Source organism: Heterocephalus glaber, unplaced genomic scaffold (assembly GCF_053883595.1).
Source record: "Heterocephalus glaber isolate CG9 unplaced genomic scaffold, H.glaber_assembly_v1.0 deba00001447, whole genome shotgun sequence".
Lineage (NCBI taxonomy): Eukaryota > Metazoa > Chordata > Mammalia > Rodentia > Bathyergidae > Heterocephalus > Heterocephalus glaber.
In genome coordinates, this window is record NW_028258299.1 from 7520664 (window position 1) to 7531013 (window position 10350).

The following is a 10350-nucleotide window of genomic DNA, read 5'->3' on the forward strand; positions in this document are numbered from 1 at the left end:
CCCCCGCCCTGACTGGCAAGGGAACCACAGAACATGGCGCATCCGGGTTCTGGACTAGCAGGAGGGAGAGACTGGGACTGAAGCCTCCGGAGAACCATGGCCGCTTATCCTGCAGCCCGATGCACCATTTGCTCCCAGCTCTGTCTGCTATGGGTGACCCGAGCTCCGGACACATGGCCCGGGCTTCCCGGTGAGTCAGCCGTGTAAACACTGCCTGGAAACCAGGGCAGCAGCGGAGCTGCAAGGCGCAGGCCTCCCACGGCGGACCTCGTCACCTCTCCAGGTCTTTGGTGGACCGGAGGCCCCTTCTCCCTACCCAGGGCAGGGGTCTGAACATGTGAACATACGGCAGAAGGCCCAGACTGGGGTGTGTGTGGGGGGGTGCTGGGGTCTGAACCCAGGGCCTTTCTACTGAGCTACAGTCCAGCCCTTTTTCAATTTGTTGGCTTTAAAATTTTTTATGATTATTGTTTGGATTTTTGAGACAGGGTCTCGCCATGTAGCTCAGGGTGAATCTGAACTAAGTAGCCTAGGTTGGCCTCGGATCCAAAAGGCTCTTCCTACCTCAGCCTCCCAAAGCTGGGGTCACAGTGCTGCGCCACCACTCTTCGCTTCCCCTTTTTCAGATGGTCTCGCTAAGTCGCTCAGGCTGGGCTGGAATTTAGGATCCTCCTGCCTCAGCCTCCCAGAGTGCTCGGACTACTGGCACAAACCACCATGCCTGACTCAACTCAACTCAGGGTTTTTCCTGCTACTACCCTATGGTTAGAAAACCTGGGGGCCAGAGAACCAGGCCCTTTGAGGGTGGTGGGGGAGAAGGTACCATAGCAGGGGGCTCAGGATGCTCAAGGCCATCACCCGGCCACTTGGCAGCCCCGGGCAGGGAGGCGGCCGGGGCACAGCTTGAGTTGCCCCGGGAGAGGAGTCAGCACCAGGGCCAGAGTGAGGTGAGGGTCCCACTTCAGACCCGGAGTCAGATGGGACAAATGCGCCCAGGGGTTTTGACCGCTCACAGACCAGTCGGGGAAACCTGAAAGATCTTTATTTAAAAACAGAAGAAAAAAAGCTTTGGTATTTCAAAACCCAGCAATCATCAACCACTAAGAAGTTAAACACCCCGAAGCCCGAGAGTACAAAACCACAGACACCCACGGGCTCAGGACAGGGATCAGCGGGCAGAGCAGACCCAGGTGACAGCGGGCACTGTGCCCAAGGCCACGCCACGGCCGGGCATCTCTGCCAGCGTTCACTGCGAGATCCCAACTAAAATAAATTAGAAATCTATTCATGAAAGAACACATTGAATGAGGAAAAGAACACAAATTTCCTAAAGGAGAGTCTTTACAGGAGGGGCTGTGAGGCCGGGGATTTAGCTCAGGGGTTTCGCCGCCTGCTGTGCAAGCGCAAGGACCTGAGTTCGATCCCCAGCACCAAAAAAACCCAAAAAAACAAAAAAACAGAGGGGCTGTTTCCTGGGACAGGAGAAAGGGGGAGTGGAAGGAGGGAGTTCGATTTCAAGCATTTTCCCAATCAGTTGTTCACTCTGTCGGGCAGGCCAGGCTCCTCCCCACACAGCACTCGTCCTTCCAAAGCCAACTCTGGCGCCCACCAGCACTTCGGCATCACTGTCCCCGACAAGGCACAAAGGGTGGGTGCTCCACAGGACCCCGCTCGCAGCAATGGGGCTCCCAGTGCTGTCTGTGCAAATGGTGGCTGCCGGTAGGGGCCCGGCTCCCTCAGACACTGGGATCGTCCTGTGCAGCGAAGGAGACAAACATTAGCATCCGCTGCCACCCCGGGCCAGACCCGGCCTGCAGCCCTGGGCCAGGCCACAGCTACTGTGGACTTAGTGGCCTGGGGACCTGCTCGGGCCGACCCAGGGTGGCCCAGCTCCGGCATGTGTGAGGGGCTTGGGTCAGTCCCCAGTTTGGCTGTTCCTGGACTGTGTGGGGAACCGAGATCGTGCACCAGAGCACGGGGGGCGGGGGGCACACCGGCAGGGAACCTGTGGGGCTCATACGACCCCCTTGCTACTCCGGCTGGGGGGGGGATGCGACCCAGGGAAGACCAGCTGCGCTCGGGGCTGTTTGTCCTCCCTCCTTCTCCTGCGGGTCGGTCCCACTTCCTCTTCCGAGTCCTGGCTGTGGCCCACAGGCCACAGAGGCTCTGTGGGTGGGACAGGGCCCTTCTCCTGCCTGGGCCTGGGCCTGGGCTCACCTGTGTCCACTCAGGCACTGGTGCCAGGAACTGAACCCACCCAAGGTGCTCTGCCACTGAGCCACGGCCCCAGCCTCATTATTATCATTACTAGCCATGTCCCTGTGTCACTACGGTGTGACAAGGCAGACACCAGGATGGGAAAGGAAGAGGCAGGAGAGGAGGGGTGGGAGAGGAGAGAGGGAACAGCATGTGGGTGGAAGGGAGCAGGCAAGAGGAGGGCGGGGAAGCGTGGCTCCTTCCCAGTCCCGCCGCTGCCGCCTCTCCTGAGTGGTGGCACAGGAGGCCACTGGCAGGCGGAGGACAGCCTCCCCGGAGACACCTGTGCAGTCCCCAGGATTAAGCAAGTGACAATCCCGCAGCAGCTGTGCTCAAAACTGCAGCTTCTTGAGGGTAACGATGTTCAGGAAATGGGAGGGAATGGATGCTACCTGCTACCCACAGCCCTGGATGCCCACCCGGCTAGAGGCCACACTGAGGGACCGGCCTCCGAGGTGCTGCACAGGCCCTGCTCAGAGCCTGCTGCTTCTGTGCAGGCAGAGGGCCTGCTGTGGGAGGCAGCGGATGCACCTGTCCTCCATTCCCCAGTCCCCCCCTTAGACTGTCGGTAATCTTTTTTTTTTTTTTTTTTGGTACCGGGGATCGAACTCAGGTCCTTGCACTTGTGCAGCAGGCAGCGAAACCACTGAGCTAAAGCCCCGGCCCCTATTTTTTTAAGTTTTGAGACAGGGTCTTGCTATGTAGACCAGGCTGGCCTCGAACTCACAGCAACCTTCCTGCCTCAGCCTCCCGAGTGCTGAGATGACAGGTGTGCATCACCATGCCCGGCTCAAAGTCACTCTTGGACGGCCTCTCAGACCACACTTGCTACTCTCCCTGGGGCTGAGAGCCAAGGGATGGCCTTAGGACCCTGTTCCTGCCCAGGCTGCCCCCGGCTGCCCCAAGACTGAGTGGATGCAGACCTCAGGCTCCCAGGATAGGGGCCGCCTACCTTGCTCCTGAAGAGGGGCTTGGCTCCAGGCCCACAGTACTCGTTGTAGATGAGCTTGAAGAGAAAGAGGTGGAAGAGGGTGATGAGGGAGGCCACGCTGAACCAGAAGAGGAAGGGCAGCCCGGGATCCTGCTGGGCCATGTGCTCATCGTGGGCCAGGATGGCCTTGAGGTGCAGTGTGTGCCGCAGGTCCTGCAGGTGCGTGAGGTCAGTGGAGATGTAGAGCAGTGGGGTGATGGGCTGCGTCACCATGATGGAGAAGATGTGGCCGCCGGGTGCCGCAGTCAGCTCCACAGGCTCCTGCAGGCAGCCTGCCTCGCAGGCGTAGATTTTGCCGGGCTGCCCTCTGGCCTCCACGGCCAGGTGCAGGTAGGGCCTGCCCTCGGCGTCCGCCAGCACGGCCAGGTCGAGGTGGTCGTTCTTGTAGCGGATGCCGTGCAGTGCGTAGCTGTTGTGCAGCACGTCTGGGTCGGCCTGGAACTGCAGGTGGTTCTCGGTGAACTGTAGCCCCCCGAAGCTGAGCACCATGCCCTGCAGGATGCCCGGTGCGCCCGCCTTCACCAGCCCCTTGCAGCCGCGCTTCTGGAGTGTCAGCCTCCACAGGTCAGAGAGCTGCAGGATCTGCTGCACTGAGCCCAGCTGGCCAGGCCACAGGTTCTCGGCATGCATGGTGGCGTGGCCGCTGAAGCAGTGGTCTTCATAGCTGAGCGTTGCCTCCATCTGCTCTCGCTCCCGGCGGCTCAGGGAAGGGCTGAGCAGTGGGGCTGGCGAGCAGGACAGCATGTAGTACAGCGTCAGGTTCACGGTCAGGCCGGACGGTGTGTGGGCATCTGTGATCTTCTTCATTTCCACCCCTGGAACACCACACACAGGGCTTCGTGTTAGGAGGGCCCAGCAGGGGCAGAGGAAGGGAACAAGGATGGGGGCAGAGGAGTGAAGTAGGTCCCAGCTGGGCGTGGTGGTGCAAGCTTGTGATCCCAGCACTAAGGAGACTGAGGCAGGAGGACTGCCAAGCATTTGAGGCCAGCCTGAGGTACATAGCAAGACCTGGTCTCAAAAAACCAAATAGGAGGGCCGGGGACTTAGCTCAGTGGTACCACACCTGCCTTGTAAGTGCAAGGTCCTGAGTTCGATTCCCAGTACAAAAAAAAAGAAGAAAAGAAATCTGTGACACCACACATTTAGCCATGACTTGGCCCCAACTGGATGTTCAGGGCCCTCGTGCCAGGCATGCCGTCCATGCCTGGCCAGTCTTGGCCATTTCTCCATCCCTCCAACTAGTCCTGTGGCTTTAAATGACATCTCCCAATTTTGTAACAGTTTGGGTTGACGCATACACATACTTGGGGTGTCGCAGAGACATCCCCCAAATCGGAATGAACTCGGAACTCAGACAGCTATCGGTCCCCTGGGTGTCTCCAGCTGGACACGGGACAGGTAACCTGAAGCCGACAGGGCGTGGACTGTCAGTCCCCAACCAAGCCTTGTCTAATGCGTCTCCCAGGAACCGAGCAAGCCCCAAACCCTCACTCCCACAGCCCTCGCCTGCCCCGGGGGCTGCACCTCCAAAAGCATTGGGACCCACCCACTTCTGTCCCTGTCCAGTCACAACCTTGGTCCCAGCTACCTTCCCCTCTTGCAAAAACCTCTCACCTGCTCTCCATGCAGATTCAGTGCACGGAGCAGGGAGCTCTTCAAATGTGATCAAGGGCCGGGGATTTAGCTCAGTGGTTCCGACACCTACCTCACAAGTGCAAAGTCCCAAGTTCGATCCCCGGTACCAAAAAAAAAAAAAAACAACACACACAAATGTGATAAGACACATCTCTGCCTGCTTCCCATTCCTCTAGGAAGAAAACTTAGTCTTCACCAAGGCCTTCATGGACAGCCACCCTCTCCTTGATTAGCACCTGCCGGCCACAGGAGATCCAGTTCCTGCTCCAGGGCGGTCTCCAGCCTGCCCAGCCTCCTCCCTGCCACTGGACTGCCTGATATTCTCCTCAGCTAGGGTCTCCTCCTCAGAGAGCCCCCAAAGACGGACCTAAGCTAAGCCCTCCAATACACACACTCCCATTTCCACTCCACTGACCCTCATTTTTAACTTTTTTTTTTTTGGTACCAGGGATCAAACTCGGGACCTTTCACTTGTGAGCCAGGCACTGGAACCACTGAGCTAAATCCTCGGCCCTTTAACTCATTCTTAAAGCTGTCTTAAATCTCACTTTTCTGATGTCTACCTGCCTGTTAACCTGACTTAACCAGGAATCAGGAACCAGGAACTCCATTTTGTTTCACTTGTTTCCCAGCCCCAGCCAGCAGCAGTCAATAAATATTTGAATGAACTACACTCTCTTTTCTTTTTTTTTGGTACCGGGGATCGAACTCAGGTCCTTGTGCTTTCGAGGCAGGTGGTGGAACCACTAAGCTAAATCCCGGGCCTTAACTACACTCTCTTTGAGCAACCAAACTTGAGTCCAAACAACTAAAAACCAAACATGGGTCCAGACAACTGAAATCCTCACTGCTGGCAGGATTCTCTTCAACAGCCAAGGGGAGAAGTTTTCATTTGGCGGGACCAGTCCAATTGCTGAGAGGGCTCTCCATGCCCAAGGGCTGGGCCGAGAAGCCCAGACCTGGCCCAGGCAGACCTTGGGTCCAGCGGAGGTCTGCAGTGCCCCTGCTGATCCACCCTTTAGGAAATGACCCTAAAAAGTGCCACCTACTAAAATCAGGCCTCACCCTCAAGCACAAATAACAAGGCCCAACCTTCACACTCAGTTTTTCATTTAAATCTCATAAAAGCCCTTTGAAGTGGGTGACACTGTTAAATACAGGCCCAGAAAGCTAAGACCAGGAATCCAAGGTCACACAGCTACTAAGTGGCTGAGCACAGATTTAGCCCCCACTCAAACGCCATGCCCAAGTTTACGCCTTCAGTGTCACCTCTGCAGTCCTCAGAGGGACATCTCGAAGGTGGACCGTGTACCCTTTCATGCAGGGTGTGTACCAGGTACCAAGCACTCGCCAGGCCTCACCTGGGCTGAAGAGCTGAGCCCAGAGGTGCTGGTGGTCCTGAAGCAGCTCAGCCGCTGGCATTTCCAAGAGCTCCAGCATTTCCTTCCGGGCCAAGTCCTGGAGGACCTTGAGCTCCTTGGCTGCTCTGCTTTTGAGCACCTGGGGACTCATGGGGTCCGAGATGTGCACAACCCACAGCACCGTCTCGTCCAGCTGCGACCTGGGAGCCACCTGGAGCCGGTTCACAAGCTTCTTGCCGGCTATCACGACCAGGTGCACTTGGCCCGCGGGAGAGAGGGTGGATCGGCCGGAGTAGAGTAGGAACTGATGGTCTCCGACCTTCTCCAGGGTACTAGTGAAGGCCTTGGGGAGCGGGCCGGCAGTGGTGCCCACAATCTGCAGCGCGGCCACACGCTCCGTGGGGTTGTTGAGCTGGATGCGCTGCAGATAGACGTGGGGTCGGCCCCGGTGCGCCAGGAAGTCCTCCTGCAACAGGACGCAGTCGCGGCCGGCGCCGGCGGAGAGGCCGGAGACAGAGGCAGGACCCCCGCCTGCGGCGGCGGCAGGGCCGGGGCCCGGAGCCCCGAGCTGCAGGCAGCGCACCCGGCGCAGCAGCCCCTCCCGCAGCAGCAGCACCGCCTCGCCCGCCTCGGCCAGCACGTTCAGCGGGCGCAGCTGCACCCAGGGAGCGAAGTCCGGCGCCACGGCGGGCTCCCGCTCCCCCGGGGTCACCCACAGCCGGTTGGCGGCCACGTCCAGCGCCAGGAAGCCGTTGCCCACCATGGCGGGCACTCCGGGGCCCAGCGGAACGGCCTCGCCCCGCTCCCGCAGGCCGCGCCAGGCGCGAGTGGCCGCCTCCAGGCAGGCGGAGGGCTCGGCGGCGCCCGGCTCGCCGCGGGCCCAAGACGGCAGATGCAGGCCGCCCGCCGCCCGCCGCGCCCCGGAGCCCGCGAACCAAAGCAGCAGCAGCACGAGTCCGAGCAGACCAAGGAGGCGGCGGGCCCAGCTGCTCGACAGCAGTCCCGGCAGCCCCTTCAGCCGCTGCTGCAGCCACATCGGGCCGGTGGGCGCGGGCGACGGCGCGGGGGCGGCCGCGGGGCCTGCCGCCCAGCCCACCCGCCCGGCCGCCCCCGCCTCACTCCCGCGCCTAGACTGCGACTCCCACCGCGACGCCCGCCTCGGCCGCCTCTGCAGTCTCCCGTGCCACTTCCTCCTGCCCCGACTTCCCTCCTGCCGTCAAACGACCCCGACCGTAAACCACAGCCGAGCGATTTGCGACAGATAGAAAGGGGGGAAGGGCCGAGGCAGAGGGCGGGGCGGGAGGAGGCAGAGCCACAGAGGGGCGGGACCACTCGCTGTAGAGTCCCAGATAGTGAAGTCCAAGGGCATGCCGGCACCTGGGGAGTTCTGAAGCATTCAATTCACTTAAAAAAAAAAATCACAAAGCCAGCCAAACCGATCACATGTTGGGACCCGTTCGCTACTGATGGATTCAACAGCCCTAAAATAAAAAAAATTAAAACAATTACTGTTTCTGTAAAAATAATCCTTAGTTGGAAAAAAAAAAAAACTGGAACAAAAATTCTCACTGGAAACGATTTCCTAGGAAATATTTTGTTGATAACTCTTCCAAGCCTGTCTGGCCACATGGACACGAGATGGAGACAGAAATCCAGCCCAGGACTGTTAGTTGCTCTTCTTGATATCAACTCTGAGTCTCACTAAGTAATATAGGACATTAAAGCTTCAGACTTTGAAGATGTCTTTAAATCGTAAATTATCAATGCCATAAAAATTTTTTTAACTCTGTGTGGTGGCACGTGCCTGTAATCCCAGTACTCTGTAGGCTGAGGCAGGAGGATCTCGGTGAGTTTGGGGCCAGGCTGGGCTACATAGTGAGTTCAAGGCCAGCCTGCACTACAAAGCATGACCCTGTCTGAAAAAAACAAAATTTTTTTTTGCTTTGTATCTTGGCAAAAAAGTTCTGTTTGAGCACAGGGCTACACAATGGGCAACTGTTTCCACTTTGGTTTCTGGACATTCCAAAGCCAGACAGGGTTTCACAGTTGTTGGAAATTAAAGGGCCACTTAAGGTGGCTTCTTGTGTGCTGTGAGCAGACACTGAAATGTTTGCAGAGGTTGAGGGCCAGTGCCTGTTGGAAGATGCCTGTCTGGCTGAGCCTGATGCGAGGGTGTGCTAGGATTGTGTGTGTGTGTGTTTGTGTGTGCGCGTGGGCATGATGCTGGGGATGGAGTCCAGGCACTCAGGCATCATACGCCTCAAAGGCAAGGACTCTACCACTGAGCTACATTTCCCAGCCCTGATACCTTTTATTTTAAAAAAGATTATCAGGACGGGGGATTTAGCTCAGTGGTTCCGCCACCTGCCTGGAAAGCTCAAGGTTTTGAGTTCGATCAGCGGTACAAGAAAAAAAGATTGTCAGCTGGGAATGATGGTGTCCACCTATAGTCTCAGGTACTTGGGAGGCTGAGGTGGGAAGATCGCTTGAGCTCAGGCCAGCCTGGGCAAAACAGCAAAACAGACTGCTCAAAAAAAAAAAATTATCAGGCCGGGGATTTAGCTCAGTGGTTCTGCCACCTGCGTCACAAGCTGAAGGACCCAAGTTCGATCCCTGGCACCAAAAAAAAAAAAAAAAAAATTATCATCAAAATATACATAGTGAGGGCCAGGGATTTAGCTCAGTGGCACTGTGCCTGCCTTGCAAGGGCAAAGACCTGAGTTTGATCCCTGGTACCAAATAAACAAAACCAAAAACAAAATACACATAGTGACACCAGGCATGGTAACATACACCTGTGATCCCAGCACTTGGGAGGCTGAGGCAGGAGGATAGTTGTGAGTTCAAGGCCAGCCTAGGCTACATAGTGAGTTCAAGATTGGCCTGAGCTCCATAGAGAGACCCTGCCTCAAAAAAAAAAAAAAAAAGAGAAATTATAGCATATTATATATGCTTGCATCCTACATTTTTTTAACTTAAGGGAACATCTTGGGAATAATAATAATATTATTACCATTAAGGGGCTACGTGCTGCTGGGAAAGTGACAGTGCATCTGGCAGCGCAGAGTGTGTCCATCCCTCGGAAGCCATGGCTCTTCCTCCAGCCGACAAAGAGGCTAAAAGAGAGGACTGTCCTGTGGGCTGGCAGACTCCACACCTCCCCAGCACAGCCTAGTGCTGCCCCTTTAACTGCAACAGCACGTGTTGCACGTACTTGGGGAAACATCCGGGCGGCAGCCACTGCTGGTTAAAGAGACAGGCCCTCCCAGATGCAGCTTGGACCAGGTTCAAGTTCCAGCAATTTGCTGATGGGTACAGGAGACAGATACTGAAGGGGTGGAGGGCAGGCTTGGCCAGAGTGAGTCGTTTCTGTAGCAGCTTCCGAGATGAATTCTCCTCCTGATTTATCAGGACTGTGGGGACATGGGCCTTGTCCCAGTGCCCAAGAATTTTTTTCTATCCATGGTACCTGACCATGGAGGGAGGTTCTCCCTGGACTCTAGCAAACCAGGAGTTGGAGCTGGGTCCGATGCTGCCCTATTGTTGTCCCGCATCAGCAGTGTGACGTCCGGTAGATTGTTTCAGTTCTCTGAGCCCCAGTTTCCTCCTTTTGCAGAGGGGGGCAGCACTGCCTAACTTGACCATGACGGGAAGACCACTCTGGAAACAGACCCAGCCAACACAGGCTCTGGATCCTCCTCTCCCATCCCTGCATTTCCTCTTCCAACTTCGGCATCTCTGTCTGCATCCTCTCGAATCCAAAACATCCGGTGGCCTCTGGGACCAAGTCCTGTCTCAGCTGTGGTGGCTCCCGACCCTGGTCCTTAGAATCTGCTCACGCCTCTTCCCTGTGCTGGCCATGTGACCTCCGCTCTCTGCTAGGTCCCTGGGGCCCCATCTGTGCAGTGAGAGGGACTCTGCAGCTAGCTACCTCCTGGTCCCTGACTGTCTCCATCTTCTCGAAATAACTCATTCCTTTTGTTTGAACTGTACTAGTAATGTACATTCATTTTTTTAAAAGATGAAAATTACCTATAAATACTATGAGACAATGTACATGAAACATATAGAATTATATATAAAAATTATATATTCCACCAACCTAGA

At 56.6% G+C, this 10350-nt stretch overlaps 1 protein-coding gene across 1 annotated transcript; it reads right to left on the minus strand.

Moving 5' to 3' along the window:
* Nucleotides 1-1026: 1026 nt before the first annotated feature.
* Nucleotides 1027-7408, minus strand: Kiaa2013 (KIAA2013 ortholog). The gene is made up of 3 exons (XM_004863558.4): nucleotides 6244-7408; nucleotides 3209-4062; nucleotides 1027-1754 (listed from the first exon to the last, which is right to left on the minus strand). Exons 1-3 carry the CDS (start codon nucleotides 7277-7279, stop codon nucleotides 1737-1739), a joined length of 1908 nt encoding a protein of 635 aa, XP_004863615.1. The 5' UTR covers nucleotides 7280-7408; the 3' UTR covers nucleotides 1027-1736.
* Nucleotides 7409-10350: the final 2942 nt, after the last annotated feature.